This window comes from Pteropus medius, unplaced genomic scaffold, assembly GCF_902729225.1.
Source record: "Pteropus medius unplaced genomic scaffold, Ma_sr-lr_union100, whole genome shotgun sequence".
NCBI lineage: Eukaryota > Metazoa > Chordata > Mammalia > Chiroptera > Pteropodidae > Pteropus > Pteropus medius.
In genome coordinates, this window is record NW_024344321.1 from 573,618 (window position 1) to 591,031 (window position 17,414).

Here is a 17,414-nt window from a genome sequence, read left to right on the forward strand (position 1 = left end):
TTTCTTCCTCCTCTTCTCCGCCCCTTCCCCCATCCTCCTTTGAGTCTCTCCCCTAATCCACACACCTCCCCTAGCTGTCCTCTGTCCTGACCTGTGCCTTCCTTTGCAGGATCTTCCCTCCCCCTCCTGGTCCCAGCTCCTTACCCGCGGGAGACCCCTGGGGGTTGGGTGCTGCAGCGGCCCTAGAAGGGGCCTGGCCTCAGGTCATGAGAACTGACCTGCCTGGAACCACCATTTTCCATCCCGGTCCCCAGCCCGGTGAGCCGGACCCACCCATCCGGCCCTGGGGGACCGGCCACAGCTGGGGCTGGGCTGGGGCCAGGGACATTGCCAAAGTGGGAAATTCCTGCGGAGAAGAGAGGCTACCTCAGGATAGTGGACAGAATGGGGAAGGGGGCTCACAGTGCCAGGGGGCGTGACGCTGCCAGAACAGACAAGAGATGGGAGTTGTGAGGTATCGGGAGAGTGCCCCCGAGCTCACGCTGCAGGGAACCGAAGCAGTCTCAGGATATTCCCGCTGCAGAGGGGAGAAAGCACTGGCAGAGCTCCCTGCAGGGGGTAGGGGACCCTGGCAGCAGCAATTTAGGGCACAGGAAGCCGGAGGGCAGAGTTAAAAGGGGAAGCCCATACCAACGGGAGTGGACACTATACTGTGAACTTTAACTCCAGAAGTACTCGCTGAAGAATCACTGCAGGAGTGGGCACTGCCAGAGAGCGCCCACTGCGGGGGTGAGGTGGGGAGGACACGGCCTAGGGGGTGCTCACTGCAGAGAGTGGAGGAGGGGGAGAGGCCCTGCCAGGGGGCGCTCCCTGCGGTGAGTAGAAGAGGAGGAGGAGCAGTACCGGGGCTGCTCTACCGAAGGAAGGGCACCCCCTGGCAAGGAGTCTGGAGCAAGAAGAGGAACTGGGCCAGGGAGAGCTGACTCAGTCTCTCTGGTCTCCTCTTTGGTCCCGACCGACTGGAGGCCCGGTGTCTGTGCTCCTGCCCGCCGCCTCCCGCCCCAGACCCCTCCTCCCCTCCCGCCGCTGTCGTTTCCTGTGGCTGAGACTCTCGCTCAGCCATGAGCTCACCGCCCCTAATGGGTTGCAGCTGCCTCGCTGCTCCAGCTCTAGCTCCCCCCTCCTGGCCTCGGAGCGCACGGCCCACTCAGCCTACCCCCGCCCATCTCCACCCTCCCCCCACCCACGCACGCTCACTGCGCTGGCTGGGTCCCCGGAACACTGGGGGGTCTGTCTGCTCGCCCACACTCAGTGAGGCTGGGTCTCTGACGCACTGAATGTCCCGGTCTGGAGTGGTTGCCCTAGCTTCTCACGGTCGGGACAGGCAGGCAACTCTGCCTGAAGAGACTCAAAGTAAAATAGTATGCAGTTTTGTCTTCAGGGCAAAAGCAGGGGTGGGAGTGGGGGGCGGGGTAAGGTAAAGAACTAGAAAAATTCAGCAGTGAGCATCTTCTTGCTCATTTACTGCAAGGAAATCCGATAAAAGGAACTTCAAAGCCATCTTAAAAGAGAAATAAGTTTGCAAAAGAATAGCCTGAGGGGTAGTTGTTTATAGAGTGTGGGATGGAGAATGATAACCCATTGGATTCACTTAGGGAAGAAAGTCTGGAGGAAGCAGGGCCTAGTCTTTTGAGACAGTGGCCCAAGGTAGAGAGGCTGGTGGAGAGGTCTTGCTGGAATCAGAAAAGATTTCATCTCCAATACATACCATCAAGGCCTGTTGCTCCTTTCCCCACGTGTTCCTTTTGTGACTTTTTCCTCTTTTAACTGTCCCCACCCAGTTCTTTGTAACCGAATCCCACACGCTCTGGGAATGGACGATTGCTTCATAGCCATTCTGAGAGAGGGAAGAGGGGTGCTAGAAAAACTCAAGAAAGATAGCCCTCCTTCTCACCCAATGACCATCTCTAGCATATGATTGTTCTTGGGTGATGGCGCTGCCACTTAAGATAGGGATATCCAGATGGTAGGCCGTGTGAGGAGGGACCTGCGGTGGCTGTTTGAAAGCCCCCCACCCTACAGAGCTCTCAGCCATCAATAAGTCCCCTGACGTCCCAGGAGCCTGTCTCTTCCCTCCTGGGTAGGACCTGTGCAGTTGCCCTGATTCATAAGAACCAGGGACTGCCCTGAACAGAGACATTCACGGCAAATTCTTTCTTGATCTCCAAAGCTGAGACCTCAGAGCTCTTGCATGGAGTGCACTGTGAGGCCTGGACACTCTGACTTGGCCCAGCCCCACTCCCATCCTGGGCTAATTCAGCCAGCATTTCCTGAGGGCCCTCTCTGTGCACACACTGTGCACACGACGGGTCCCAAGAAGCCACGCTTGGGTGATCCCTAGGGATCTGCAGCCTGATCTTGTCTCTTCCAGGAGCCCGAACCAGTGGAGGACTGTGTGCAGAGCACGCTCGCTGCCCTGTACCCACCCTTCGAGGCGACGGCCCCCACACTGTTGGGCCAGGTGTTCCAGGTGGTGGAGAGGACTTATCGGGAAGATGCGCTGAGGTACACTCTGGACTTCCTGGTGCCCGCCAAGCACCTGCTTGCCAAGGTCCAACAGGAAGCCTGTGTGAGTGGCTGTGCATCCCTGTTTTATCTCCCACGAGATCCTCTGCCTTACTCCAGAGAGTAGCTAAACCAACTAAATTCTTTCCACCCAGAGTTGCCACCTTCCCATACTGATCCCCTAGAGGCACTGCCCCTCAGATGCTAGCGCACACACACACAGACGCTCATCTTCCCCAAATATTGACCCCTTAAGAAACATCAACTCCCAAAGACCCTGACCCTTCAGATCCAATTCCAGACATATTTTCCCTCATATTGATTACTCAGGATACTAACTCCCCCAGACATGGCTCAACAGAGATCCTTTACTTTACAGATATAAAGACTTCCTAAGAGTCTCTGACTCCTCCAAGACAATGGCATCTGCTGACAATGTCTTTGAAATGACTCAGTTCTTACCCTCCCACACACAGAACTAGCTTCCTACCACCAGAAAACTGACCAGTCCCAAGCCTGTCCTCTGCCATATGAACATGCCAAGATAACCCTTCTTGCTCCCCTGGAGTTATAACCCATCAGGCATAAGGCCACTCCTGCCTAAGATGATCCCATTCTAACTGCCCCCTCCTGTTGGTTTCATCTGCAGAGGCCTGAGCACAGCCTCCCATCTCTCTCTCCAGGCCCAGTACAGCGGTTTCCTCTTCTTCCATGAGGGCTGGCCCCTCTGCTTGCATGAGCAGGTGGTGGTGCAGCTAGCAGCCCTGCCCTGGCAGCTGCTGCGCCCAGGGGACTTCTACCTGCAAGTGGTGCCCTCGGCAGCCCAAGCACCCCGCCTGGTACTTAAGTGCCTGGCCCCTGGGGGTGGGCGCGTACAGGAGCTGCCTGTGCCCAGTGAGGCCTGTGCCTACCTATTCACACCTGAGTGGCTACAAGGCATCAATAAGGACCGGTCGGCAGGTCGCCTCAGTACCTGCCTGCTCTCCTCACCCTCTGGGATTCAGCGGCTACCCTGGGCTGAACTCATTTGCCCCCGGTTTGTGCACAAAGGAGGCCTCGTGGTAGGACATCAGCCAAGCACACCGCCCCCAGAGCTGCCCTCTGGACCCCCAGGGCTCCCCAGCCCTCCACTCCCTGAGGAAGCCCTGGGCACCAGGAGTCCTGGGGATGGGCATAATGCCCCTGCTGAAGGACCTGAGGGCGAGTATGTGGAGCTACTGGAGGTGACACTGCCTGTGAGGGGGAGCCCCATGGATGCTGAGGGCTCCTCAGGCCTCTCTAGGACCCGGACAGTACCCACCCGCAAGGGTGCTGGAGGGAAGGGCAGGCACCGGAGACACCGAGCGTGGATGCACCAGAAGGGTCCAGGCCCTCGGGACCAGGATGGGGCACGCCCACCCGGTGAGGGGAGCAGCAGCGGACCCTCCCCCGGCTCTCCCCCGGGAGCTGAGGCTCTCCCAGAGGCACCAGCCCTGGAGGTATCTGAGCCCCCAGCAGAGGCACTGGGGGAAGCCTCAGAATCCTGCCCCCTGAGGCCAGGGGAAGTTGGGGGAGGAGCGGGCCAGGGAGGTGAAGGACCACCTGGCACCCCTCGGAGGACAGGCAAAGGAAACAGGAGAAAGAAGCGAGCTGCAGGCAAAGGGGCTCTTAGCCGAGCAGGGGACAGTGTCCCACTGATCCCTGGGGACAAGGAGGAGACCAGCCAACAGGAAGTCCTCATCAATCTGCCTTCACCAAATGAGCACGAACTTCCAGGAGGCGGCCCGGTAATGGAGGAGCATGAAGGCTCGAGGAAGCCAGAGTCTGGGCCGAAAGAGGAGCTCAAACAAACAGACGAAAAAGAGCCTCGGTCCCCAGAAACTTGTGGGCCTATAGAAGAGAGGGCCAGAGAGAAAGAACAGGAAGGACCAAGCCTCGTGTGCATGGCAGGTGAGATGACACTGAGACCAGTGGGGCAAGGGCCAGCCTGCGTTTGATAGGCCTCCGGAAGGGGGCTGGAGGAGGAACAGAGATGAGGCTGGGAGCAGAACAGCCACACCCAGCCTCACTTCAGGCCCATAGCTCTGCCCATGTCTGTGCAGGACCCACAGGTCCCGAAGGGCTCCTTTCAGACGCCCCAACACTACCCCTGGAGACTGTGCAGGAAGTGAAAGGGAACAGTATCTCAGAAGAGGCTCCTCCAGTCTCCATCTCTGATGACCCTGACATAGCTTGGGACTTGATGGCATCTGGATTTCTCATCCTGACTGGTCAGTGGGCATCAGTGTTGAAGAGAAAAGGGTCAAGGAAAGAGAACAGTTGGGGTGGGGTGCAGAGGGAGGCAGGGTGGATGGGAGGTAGCCAAGGCCTGCCCCCAGCCAGGACAGCCTGGCCGTTTTGTGTCTTCAGGAGGGGTGGACCAGAGTGGGCGAGCTCTGCTGACCATTACCCCACCGTGCTCTCCTGAGGAGCCCCCACCCTCCCAAGACATGCTGAGCGCTGCTCTTCATTACCTCCACTCACTGCTCAGGTAACCAAGGCCCTGCACACTAACCTCCTGAGTCATGAGGACCTTGACCTCCTTTCTTCTCAGAACATTGACAGCCTGACCTCTAGGACATCTACTTCTTCAACCTTCATGTTTTCCAAGTCATTAACGTCTGACTTTACTGATCCCCTGCCCTCCAGGATATCTACATCACTCCTCAAAATCAACATTGCTGACTTCCGATATCCTGAAACACTAGCCAGATTATCAGGACATCGATTCACTCATTCAACAACTATATTGAGCACCAAGAACCTATTAGGGACCATGCTACATGCTGGCATTGAATTTATACCCTCAAGAGCATGGAATTCTTAATTTTCTAGACCCTGATCCTGTGACCTAGTAGCCATGTGAATATAGACTCCTTATTACTGGGTTATCACCTCTTAGACACCTATCCTACACTTTGGCCATTGGCCCATTGCCTCCAGGAACATACCAGGAACTAACATACCAGGAACTAACTTCCCCTGTGAACTAGTAACACTAAAGCCAGGCCCTGTACCTCTTTCTTCCCAACACACACACACACACACACACACACACACACACACACACACACACATCACTGCCTCCCTGGATCTTCCTGCCCTCACAGGCCTGATCTGCAGATATTGGGGCTGTCCATCCTGCTAGACCTTCGCAAGGCACCTCCCCTGCCTCCAGCGCTCATTCCTGTCCTGAGTCAACTTCAGGAAACTGACCCTTTGAGACAGGTACTTCTCCTGATCCAAACTCTTCCCTGGTAGCCATCCCAGGCCTTCCAGTTGCCCACAGTTTAGGGTTATTCTTCCCCCCTCAGGACTCTCCCCTCGTTCAGCGGCTGCTGCTTCTCAGTAACGATGACCCTCCCACTGAGCTCTGTGGACTTCAGGTTTGAGCCCCTCACTCCCACCTAGTCCCCCTCAGTAGTGGAGAGTGGAGAAGAGGCTGGCTGGAGCCCCAGGGTGGTCCCTGAACCCCTGAGTGCCCAGATGAGAAACCCCTTGCTTTCATATGACTACAGGGTGCTGAGCAGCTGTCAGAGAATGATCTGAAAAGAGTGGCCAAGCCAGAGGAGCTGCAGTGGGACTTGGGAGGTCACAGGGAGCCCTCTCCGAGCCACTGGGTAGAGACACACCAGGTAAGCTTCGCCTTTCCCACCCCAGAACACCGGAAGCCAGGACTGACCCAGCTGAGGACATTGTAAGAGAAAAAGCAGATCTGAGACATGCCCAAGGAGTTGGGAAAAACTGGTTTCCCTTCCATTCAATTTAATAAATATTTATGGCTCACAAACCATAGGCTACTGAAGAGACTAGAAGAGTATATTAAATAAATTCTCAATATGACATTAAACTGCATATGATTTTTGGTGGGAGATAGGTCAGAAACAACTAGAGAACAGTACAAAATAGTGTCACTGGGGTTCTGGAAAGAGCTGAGAATCAGGAAGGCTGGTTCTGGTTCCGTGTGACCTTGGACAAGTTATTGTACCTCACTTCTGGAGATGGTGCTTTTCTGTACCTGTTCTGTGCACCAACAGCCAAGCCTCAAGATTCTTGCCCACAAAGTACAGCAATTGTGATATAATCTGACTCTATGAAGCTAAGTGCCGTGAGTATTCAAGAAAAGAGGTATAAGTCTACGGCCATGCCACCCTGAATGTGCTGGATCTCGTCTGATCTCGGAAGCTAAGCAGTGTCGGGTCTGGTTAGCACTTGGATGGAAAACCACCTTGGAATACCAGGTGCTATAGGCGTTTAAAAAAAGAAAGAGAAAAAGAAAAAGAAAAGAGGTATAAACATGATCTGAGCTGAGCATTAAAGGGGGTCTGTAACATGGTCTCTAAGTCAAGTATCAAAGGGGACATGGATCTGAAAAGGCCGAGAGGAGACTTTTATAGGGTGAAGACCCAGCACAGATAGAGGAAAGGAGACTCGAGTTTACTAAGCTGCACAGTGTGTCAGGCCCATGCTAGGTGCTTACATAGCATCTCTTTAAAGCTCACAAAATCTGGTGTGTCTTATCTGGACTTTACAGTTAAGGAACCTGAGGTTTACTAATTGTATAACTTTGGGCAGGTTATACAATTAGTAAGCAACAAATTCAGCAGCTGAAGCCAGCATTGCCTCCATAAAAGTCTCTGGAACTACCCACCTCCACCCTAGGGCTGAGGCTTCGTATTTTAAACTCTGTCCCTGGACTCCATCCTTATGTGCGTGTTTCAGGAGGTGGCAAGGTTGTGCCGCCTGTGCCAAGGTGTGCTGGGCTCTGTACGGCAAGCCATCGCGGAGCTGGAGGGAGCAGCAGAGCCAGAGGGAGAGGTATGAAATGAGATGGGACAAAAGGGTGCGGGGTGTGGGCTCTGATGGAACCCGAACAGTCAACTGCTCCCTGCTCCCAGGAGGTGGTAGGAATGCCTGAGCCCCTACGGAAGGTGCTGGCAGATCCCCGGCTGACAGAGCTGCAGAGGGACGGTGGTGCCATCCTGATGAGGCTGCGCTCCACCCACAGCAGCAAGTATGAGGCGGGTGTGGGGTGGGCAAGTGGACAGGGCAAATGGAGTCACAGTAGAGGGCTGCCAATAAATCTTAGCTGCCAAATCATTCTTACTGAGTGTGTATCTGGACAAGATATTATGATTTTCCCACTAATTATCCCATAATCCTCACAAGGTTCCTACGTGCTAGTTACAATTAAAAATGGGGATTTGGAGGATCAGGAATGTTAAATGTCTTGGCCAAGGTTAGTCAGTAAATGGAAGAGTTGGGATTCAAATCTAGGGCCATACTCTGACCCACAATGTTGTGCCGCCTCTCATGTTGGGATGAAAGGATGGAAGGGTGGGGTGACAAAGACAATGGTTCATTCTGCCTCCCCACCCCTTCCCCAGGCTGGAGGGCCCAGGCCCAGCTACACTGTATCAGGAGGTGGATGAAGCCATTCACCAGCTCGTGCGTCTCTCCAACCTGCATGTGCAACAGCAGGAGCAGCGGCAACGCCTGCACCGACTCCAGCAGGTGAGACAGGACCCCCGGGACCCTCTTTCTCGGCTTAGGGGCCTGGCCTCCAGCAGCCCCTTTTCTGCTGATACTTAGAGTTGATGGTGTTCTCCTAACCTGTCTTGGTTGACTGGCCCTCCCTCTCTCCTCACCTCCCCTGGAGCTTGGTCGTGGTCAGTGTGAGAGTCAAGAGGGGGATAGAATCTCAGGACCAGAGAAGAAGAAAGGCCAGATCTCCCCCTCCCCACTGTTTATGTTTGATCAAGAATCTTTAGTGATTGTGAGAGATGCTCTGGTATCCTACGGGTCTGGGAATTGCTGATTGACTGGAGTGCCTGCCTCCTTAATGCAGAACTAATAAACATCTACCGATACCAGCTCTTTAGCTCACTGCCACCTATGCTCCCTCAATTTCTTATACAATATCATCCCCCAAACCTGAAGCTCAAAAGATTCCCACCTCCCTCCACCTTGGAAGGAGAGGGTAATGAAAGCCTTAAATGCCTTGGGAACCAAGGCCTCTTTGTGGGGAAGATTCATGGCTTCTCTCAATCTTGGTTCTTCTCTCCTGGGGTTAAGAATCCCATAAGGATTTGCTCTCCATCCTACCAGGTGGGGTAAAAGGGGCTTTGAAATCTGATTGTTTCTCCCTAGCCCCAAGCGTGGTGAGTGAACACCTCAGGGAAGGGTTATCTCAGAGCCACTGTTCAAAAGGCAGGGAAGGGGGTGGGGTGGCAGGGCTGTTTCCTGGGATTTCTGCACATTGGCTTCCTCCATCCCAGTATCCAAGGTGTTGTACCTCTACTGCTTACGTGCTTGCTTGTTAGCCGTTTTCCTCGACTGTTTAAAAGCCGTTAGCACACAGAATGTGGAGCCTAAAGTGCTCAGCTTAAGTTCTAGCTCTGCTAGGAGTGAGACGTTGGACAAGTCTTGAAGCGTCTCTGAGTTCCCAAGTCCTCATCTATGGAATGGGGATGATGATAACACTTACAGGGGTGTTAGGATGACCAAATGAATTCAGCAAAAGATTATAGCAGCATTCATTGTTGGCTCTGGTTATTAGGAACATTCTGACTTCTCATCCTCAGACTGTCTCACTCAGCTTCCAGCCTTTCTTCAGAGGGAAAGTTGACTTTTTTGATCAAATATCCCAGAATCGACATGAGTCCCTAGAGCCCGTAATCGGCAACTAGAGCAGTGTGTTTGTGCGCACACACTTACGCACACACACCTCCCTCTTGGGCCATCTCTCCAGGCCTGGTCACTGGGCTCCCTGCCCGCCCATCATTGGTTTGGTGAATGTGACATTTCTCCTGGCTCTCCTTTCGGTCCTCATCCCCTCGTCCTGCCTCAGGCTAACACCCATTTTATCTATTTCACCTCCAGGCATAGCCCTGGAGCCCTAACCCACCTGCGTCAGTGCATCCTGCCAGCCCAGCTTTTCCTTCATCTGGTGCCTTACAGAGATCTCTTACTCACTTTCTCACTTGGCCTTGTGGAAACTACTACCATTCACTGTTATCATTCCCACTTCACAGCTGAGATGAAATGGTCCGCCCAAGGTTCTGTGGATCGAGTGGTGGGGTTGGAGCTGAATCTCAGCTTTCTTCTTCCTTCTTGCTGCACAGCCTCTACCTCCCTCACAGCCCTCTCTCCCACCCCGTCTGCCCCAGGTGCTGCAGTGGCTCTCGGGCCCAGGGGAGGAGCAGCTGGTGAGTTTCACTGTGCCTGGAGACTCCCTATCTGCCCTGCAGGAGACAGAGCTCCAATTCCGGGCTTTCAGTGCTGAAGTTCAGGTGAGAAGGGGGAGAGTGGCAGGTGAGAGGAGACATGCAGGAGGAAGTGGGAGACTGAGTGGGACTCAGGACCACGTCTGAGCACAGCCTCCCTTCTCCAGGAGCGCCTGGCCCAAGCACGGGAGGCCTTGGACCTAGAGGAGGACACTGCCTCCCAGAAGGTTCTGGATATTTTTGAACAGCGGCTGGAGCAGGTTGAGAGTGGCCTCCACCGGGCACTGCGGTTACAGCGCTTCTTCCAGCAGGTGTGTGCACAGCCTCTTTCTTCTATGCCCACCATTGTCTTTCTTTTGTCTGGAGAGGCTGGTTGGGTCGTTGTCAAAAGCAAGGACTCAGGGGGCCATCTGCTTGGCTTTCACTATTGGTTCTGCCACCAATACTTGCTAAATGACCTGGGACAAGATACCAAACCTGAGTGTGCCTCCACAAGCACCCACCTTGCAGGGCTGCTATGAGGATTATATAAGCAATATATAAAAAAACACTTAGTGCAGAGTCTGCCACTAATAAATTTATAGAAGTAGTGCATATTCTTTCATCTAGACCGCTGTCTCCATACCAGCTCGGAGTGGCATGGTCAGGCAGTGATGCTGGAATAGTGAGGGGATGTGTTCTGAGAGGACTGGGAAGGTGACGGACATTGAGAAGCCATCAGCTAAAAAGGACAGGAACTGTCATCTGCAGCATGTGGGAGCAGCGCAGGACCTCATTCCATCCTCTCCACATTCCTAACCCCTTTGGCCTTGCAGGCACATGAATGGGTGGATGAAGGTTCCGCCAGGCTGGCAGGAGCAGGGCCAGGTCGAGAGGCAGTGCTGGCAGCCCTGGCCCTTCGGCGGGCCCCAGAGCCCAGCGCCGGCACCTTCCAGGAGATGCGCGCCTTGGCCCTGGACCTGGGGAGCCCAGCAGCCCTGAGAGAATGGGGCCGCTGCCGGGCCCGTTGTCAAGAGCTGGAGAGGAGGATTCAGCAACAGCTGGGAGAGGAGGCTAGTCCACAGGGCCACCGGCGACGACGGGCAGACAGTGCCAGCAGTGGAGGGGCCCAGCGGGGACCCCATAGCCCCTCACCCAGCCTCAGCTCCCTGCTGCTCCCCAGCAGCCCTGGGCCACGGGCAGCCCCATCCCACTGCTCTCTGGCCCCCTGTGGGGAGGACTATGAGGAGGAGGGCCCTGAACTGGCTCCAGAAGCAGAGGGCAGGCCACCAAGGACCGTGCTGATACGAGGCCTGGAGGTCACCAGTACTGAGGTGGTAGACAGAACGTGCTCACCCCGAGAACATGTGCTGCTGGGCCGGGCCGGGGGGCCAGATGGGCCTTGGGGAGTAGGCACGCCCCGGATGGAGCGCAAGCGAAGCATCAGGTAAGAGCCCTGCCCAACTGGTGCCTGAGAGGCAGGCCCGACTGCCCAGCAGGAAAAGAATATGACATTGTGGGGGGTGGTGACTCCCTCCCATGTCCTAGCCTCCGCTGCCACTCCTTGTTGTGCCTGCAGTGCCCAGCAGCGTCTGGTATCTGAGCTGATTGCCTGTGAACAGGAGTACGTGGCCACTTTGAGTGAGCCAGTACCACACCCTGGGTCTGAGCTGACCCCTGAACTTCGCAGCACCTGGGCCGCTGCCCTGAGTGTACGGGAGAAGCTTCGAAGCTTCCATCGGACACACTTTCTGCGGGAGCTTCAAGGTTGCGCCACCCACCCCCTGCGCATTGGGGCCTGCTTCCTTCGCCATGTGAGTGATCTTCTAAAACTTCTTCCAGGTCCTCTTCCTTCAGATATTTCAGCCCTACCCACTTGGTCTTGCTTCTCGGTATGTTCCCCACCCCCTCCCCACCAAAATGTACAGTCCAATATGCTGGGGCCTAGTGCTATTCCCTGGACCCCTCTGGACCTACTCAGCCTCTGTATCCCTGTCCTAAAGTGCTGCCTGGCCTTCTCTACGGAAGTGTCATTCCCTAGGCAGAATGAGTGCTCCCTGGTGGCCTGCCCTTCCTTTGGGCTGCAGTGAGGATGTAAAGGAGGAAAGGGAGGGGCTTGTCTGTGGAGATGGCTTACTTATCTATTGGCACAGGGGGACCAGTTCAGCCTTTACGCCCAGTACGTGAAGCACCGACACAAACTGGAGAATGGTCTGGCTGCACTCGGCCCCCCAGTCAAGGTAACCTTTTCCCCAGCCTTCATGAGAAGGGGATGGGCCAGGAAGATGTAAAGCCCACCCAAATTCAAGATCTCTCAGGAAAAAAAATATTTTCCTGGATGTGCCCAGGAACATCACCTACCAATAATCTCCCAGAATTGCTGAAACGGGCACTGGATTGGGGGAGCCAGGTGAGCCTGTCTATCTCCCCTCTAACCTAGGGCTCCATGGAGGGTGGCCCTCACCTGCCCCGGGCCCTGCAACAGCCCCTGGAACAGCTGGCTCGGTATGGGCGGCTCCTGGAGGAGCTCCTAAAGGAAGCAGGGCCTGAACTGAGTTCTGAGCGCCAGGCTCTTGGGGCTGCTGTGCAGCTGCTCCGGGAACAAGAGACCCGTGGCAGAGACCTGCTGGCTGTGGAGGCCGTGCGTGGCTGCGAGGTGAGGCCAGAGCCCCAGTCACTATAGTTCAAACTGCTTAGTTCTCTGGCCTCTGAAGCAGTCTGGGCTGGTGAAAAAAGAACTAGACTCGAGGTTAGAGGGCCCCAGGCTGTAATTTCTAACCAGTTGGATGGCCATAGTCAAGTCATTGAACTTCACTGGGCCTCAGGTTCAGCTATAAATAAAGAAGCTATGTCCTGCCCATCATACCATGATTCTACATCTGCCTGTCCTTTCCTATGCCTTTCCGAATTCTTACCTTTCCTTAAGATAAGAATTATCTTCCTGCACTTCCTCCTGCATCTCAGCACTTAACACATACCTTGTTCTCTACCTAGTCTCTTTCCAGCCCAGAACAGGTTCCAGAACAGGTTGGAAACCTACCGCCTCTGGGATAGACTTCTTTCCCATTGATTCTTTGCTGATTCTCTCCCTGAGGCAAAATTGTGCTTTCCCCTCCAACATTCAAAGGGTTCCCATAGTGGAGGCTGTAAACCCTACTATGCAGTGTACCTTTCGTTTTCAGAGGCGGGCTGTGCTACTAAGCCAGGTATTCTGTGTGTAGTGACCAGTAGGTGGATTCCAGGCCAAATTAGGGCTTCCTTAATTTCCAGACTCTCCCTGAGAATTAGTCATTAGGCCCTTACCCTATAAATCCCATTTTTACTCCCCATAAAATATACACAAAATCCTCCAGGGCCAACGACCTTTCCTTTTCCTTCCTCCAGACAGATCTGAAGGAACAGGGACAGCTCCTACACCGGGACCCCTTCACTGTCATCTGTGGCCGAAAAAAGTGCCTTCGCCATGTCTTTCTCTTTGAGCATCTCCTCCTGTTCAGCAAGCTCAAGGGCTCTGAGGGGGGGTCGGAGACCTTTGTTTACAAGCAGGCCTTTAAGGTACAATGCCTGCAGGAATAAACGGGTGGTGGGGAATAAGACAGGAAGTCGTGCTCTTCTCAAGAATCGGGATACTTTGGAACTTCAACCCCAACCGAGGTTCAGAAACTCCATCATCTAGAACAGGCTCTGGCCTGTAACCAACCATCAGTTAGGGTGTCGGGGTGATAAAAATCCCTGTCATAGGTCTACTCCTTGGGGTTTTCCTCACTGTTCATGAAGGAGACTCATGAGGCATTCCAAGTCAGAAAGGAGGACGACCCTTCTCATTAAGAACACACATGCCTTTTCAGTCAGAGGTGGTCAGGGGGATAAGGAGAAAGGACACAATATATATGTGGCTTAACTTGGAAACTAAGAAGCCAAGAGGCAGGCATTGCTTTAGGAAAACAGCCCTGGTATCCAGGTAAACACAGGTCATGACCTATGGTCCTAGATCAAGTTGTGTGGCATGATTCTAAGGTTTTCTAGACTTTGTCCCCCGACACTAATTCCAGCCCTTCAGGGGGGAGTACAGTGTAGAGAAAAAAAGATTAGGTTTGCAATAACATAGGCATGGGTTTGAACCTTCCTTTTCTAATAAGCTATGATAAGCTCTTAGGCAAGTTGCTTCATGTCTCTGGGCATTCCCCTTCTGTAAATTATGGTTGCTATGGAGACTAAATGTCGAGCACTTGGCCCATGGTAGGTGTTGGGCAAACATTTACTGAACGTCTACCAGATGCCAGGCTAAGTGTAATGCTTTTCCATGTGGTACTATCTATCTGGGATTCACTTCATCCTCAACCCTCTCCTCTGCTCTTTCTCAGACTGCTGACATGGGGCTAACAGAAAACATCGGGGACAGCGGGCTCTGCTTTGAGCTGTGGTTTCGGCGGCGGCGTGCACGAGAGGCATACACTCTGCAGGCAGCCTCACCAGAGATCAAACTCAAGTGGACAAGTTCTATTGCCCAGTTGCTGTGGAGACAAGCAGCCTACAACAAGGGTACCAGGCAAAGCCTGGGGAGGGTGTGCTTAGGGGTCAAGGTTATAGCAGGAGGTTAGCTGGAGAGTGTGAAGACCACTTGGGACAACAGGGTGTAGAATGGAGAAGGAATTACTTATGAGAAGATTCAAGATATGATTAGAGAGAGATTGATGAGATAGAAATTAGTCTCAGGTATTCCAAAAGGAAAGAGGAATCTAGCAAATTTCAGGGAAGCAAAAGCAAATGGCTGGGCAAAAAGAGTAAGAAAATGTTCACTGGACTCGGGTTCCAGATTTTACTTGCTGTATGACCTGGTCTAGTTTTGGGGGTTTTGCTGGTTTTTGTTTTGTTTTGAATTCTCTGAACCTCATTCTACTCATCTGAACAAAAATGAAAAGTAATATCTATATTTTGGTGTGATAGGGAGAATTAAATAAGGTGATATATATGAAAGCACTTGATTAACTATAAAGGTATGTAAAAATGTGAGTTTCACTCCCAAAATATAGGGAAGAAGTTGGGCAGCTGGAATGGTAAATGGACAGGATGCAACATACAGGAAAGGAGAGACATATGTGGGGAAGAAGTCGAGGACCACTGTCTCCATCCATGTCGTGACAGTCAACAGGAAGAGTAATGAGATACCAGGAGAATAAGAGAGAGAGATGAGAGTTGGGAAGGAGCAAAAGGAAGAGTGGACCAAGATGATGCTAGGGCTAGAGCAGAGAAGGGGCAAAAGGAGGTTGGTAACAGGGTCTCTGTTCCCTAGAGCTCCGAGTGCAGCAGATGGTCTCCATGGGCATCGGAAATAAACCCTTCCTGGACATCAAGGCCCTTGGAGAGCGGACGCTGAGTGCCCTACTCACTGGAAGAGGTGAGGGCCACAGTGCTGGGGGTTGGCCCCCAGAAGTCAAGACCTTGACACTGAGGGCACAATGAGTGGGGAGACAAGGTAGAAAGTGAGAAAGGGTAGTGAATGGATATGTCTTCCCAGAAATTGTGGGACTGACTGGGAGGCCCTCTATGAGATGGAGGGTCTTTTCAGGGAGCCAGGAGGGCTTTTCCACACCAGTACCCCACCCTCCCCACCCCCCACTCTCTGCAGCTGCCCGCACCCGGGCCTCCGTGGCCGTGTCATCCTTTGAGCATGCCGGCCCTTCCCTTCCCGGCCTCTCACCGGGAGCCTGCTCCCTACCTGCCCGCGTCGAGGAGGAGGCCTGGGATCTGGACGTCAAGCAAATTTCCCTGGGTGAGGCACCTCTCAAGGGGTGGCTCCCAACAGCTGGGTCATTATGTGATGTTCAGGCTGCTTGCTGCTGAGCAATTCCTTTCTCTAGCCAAGTAGCCCAGTTGCCATGACAACTATTTACAGCTTCCCAATTGCTAAAAGAGCCTTCCATCTGGTTGCTAGGGTAATACTTACAGCAGCCTGTTGCTAAGAAGCACTTCTGTACCTCTCTCTCTAGCTCTCCTTGGGTTTCTATGGAAACTGCCTCAGCTTCCTGTTGTACCCTCCTGGTACACCACGGCAATCCTTATAGTTTCCTGTCGCTTCTTCCCTGGTTGCTCTAATGATGCTGCTGACATTTCCTGCCTCTTGGTAGGGGGTGTCTCTTGCAAGTGGATTGCTATAGTGACTCACAGCTTCCTGTTGCTATGGAGCTTTTTCTTCCCTGATGGAGCAGCTTGGTTGCTTAAGGTAATCTAGAGGGGTTCAATACCCTGCTCTCACCCTAGCTTCCCCTCCAGCCCCAGAAACACTTGACTCTTCTGGAGATGTGTCCCCAGGACCAAGAAACAGCCCCAGCCTGCAACCCCCCCACCCTGGGAGCAGCACTCCCACTCTGGCCAGTGGAGGAATCTTAGGGCTATCCCGGCAGGTAAGTCCCTGCAATAGGGCTGGGCATGGGTGACCTCTTGGGCCACTTTCTGGGTGGGCTCTTCTGATCTTTCAACCCATGGAAGGCAGGGGGAGCCAGTGAGCCTGTGCTCCCAGAGAGGCTACAGGTTGGATATACTGTCCAGTCTGCCTTTCTCCTCTCATCCAGGCCTGGCTGAGAGGCACTAAGGTCAGAAGTGAAAAGGAATCTTTAATAAGTAGCACAGTGCAAAAGTAGATGGAAAGGGGAGAATGCCAACAGCCTGGTTTGGACTTGGATTAAATCAGCAAATTCAGAAACTGGGGAGAAAAGAGGTGAACTGACAGGCTTAGGGGAGAGAGAAGGGGGATATAGGAAAGAGGTCATTTCTTATCCTTTCAATTCACTGAAGTTTCTCTCCTCTAAGAGTCATGCTCGAGCCTTGAGTGACCCCACCACGCCTCTGTGACCAGGGTGAGTTGGTACCCCTTTTCTACCACATACAACACCCTTTCCCACTTGCATGTACCATCCTTCCTCCCCCCGCAGCTGCTTGGGAGTCAGCCTCTTCCTTCTCCCAACCCATCTCCCTCTTCTCTCCTGGCTTCTAGAGAAAATCCAGAACTTGGCTACCGTCCCTCCTCTCAGCACATTTTGGTGTGGGATGGCAGTGGGACATAGTGAAGGACTGGAAGAGCACTGACTTCCTTCCCTCTGCTTCCTGGACAGAGAGGTCAAAGGACCAGCGTGTTTCCCTGCTACCGCTATCTCTATAGCTCTCCCCAGCTGGGTGCCTTCCCTCAGGAACCAGAGTGGCCATACTTGCTTGCCTTCATACCCTGGAGGCAGGGAAATTAGCCCTGGTGCAGTCCTTCCCCATCCTAGGCCATCCTGGGCCATACTCCCAGGGCACCGCCCCCACGTCAGGCCTCCCCAGACAGCCAGTGTTCTCCCCTTCTTCCCACCTTCTGGGTCTCCCTGAGAAGACTCGTCTCTGCCAGGTCAACCATAATTCCTGGTGACTCCATTCTGGGATGTCATAAGAAACAGCTATGCAAGCCATTTTATGAGGGTGAGGTGGGGAACTACAAACTTTATATATGTAATTACTGTTATTACAATACTATTGTTCTATTAAATGTATTTACTCACACTTTGTGTCCAAAGAGCTAGAGAGCAGTCCTCTGGGTTGAGGTGATACTACTAACTTCAACACTTCCCCTCAGCCATTAACTAGAACACAGAAAATAAAACCAAGGCTACAAGATACTCTGTACCCCTTCCTGGCCCAAAGCTGAGTATG

The 17,414-nt window shown here is 53.5% G+C and overlaps 2 protein-coding genes and 1 pseudogene across 2 annotated transcripts in view; 2 read left to right on the forward strand and 1 right to left on the reverse strand.

Moving 5' to 3' along the window:
• Nucleotides 1–1,029, reverse strand: part of RNASE13 (ribonuclease A family member 13 (inactive)) — a 31,654-nt gene extending 30,625 nt beyond the window's left edge. The window contains exon 1 of the mRNA XM_039869858.1: nt 145–1,029. The gene's annotated coding sequence lies outside the window, so the exon portion shown is untranslated. The remainder of the gene's footprint in view (nt 1–144) is intronic.
• A 1,328-nt stretch (nt 1,030–2,357) lies between these two features.
• ARHGEF40 (Rho guanine nucleotide exchange factor 40) lies at nt 2,358–17,264 on the forward strand. The gene is made up of 22 exons (XM_039869827.1): nt 2,358–2,569; nt 3,189–4,434; nt 4,587–4,754; nt 4,894–5,014; nt 5,634–5,751; nt 5,838–5,909; nt 6,042–6,158; nt 7,246–7,341; nt 7,422–7,537; nt 7,911–8,037; nt 9,693–9,815; nt 9,917–10,060; nt 10,565–11,175; nt 11,308–11,542; nt 11,882–11,968; nt 12,169–12,384; nt 14,093–14,270; nt 15,022–15,126; nt 15,358–15,501; nt 15,990–16,132; nt 16,539–16,585; nt 16,723–17,264. Exons 2-21 carry the CDS (start codon nt 3,756–3,758, stop codon nt 16,578–16,580), a joined length of 3,642 nt encoding a protein of 1,213 aa, XP_039725761.1. The 5' UTR covers nt 2,358–2,569; nt 3,189–3,755; the 3' UTR covers nt 16,581–16,585; nt 16,723–17,264.
• LOC120608114 (uncharacterized) lies at nt 6,658–6,776 on the forward strand (annotated as a pseudogene).
• Nucleotides 17,265–17,414: the final 150 nt, after the last annotated feature.

Excerpts from the sequence above, each read along its gene's own strand:
- ARHGEF40 (XM_039869827.1), top strand. The coding sequence starts at position 3,756 with ATGGATGCTGAGGGCTCCTCAGGCCTCTCTAGGACCCGGACAGTACCC. Across the intron at positions 5,910-6,041 it reads CTGAGCTCTGTGGACTTCAG|GGTGCTGAGCAGCTGTCAGA; the intron begins GTTTGAGCCCCT and ends ATATGACTACAG. Across the intron at positions 11,543-11,881 it reads GGGCCTGCTTCCTTCGCCAT|GGGGACCAGTTCAGCCTTTA; the intron begins GTGAGTGATCTT and ends CTATTGGCACAG.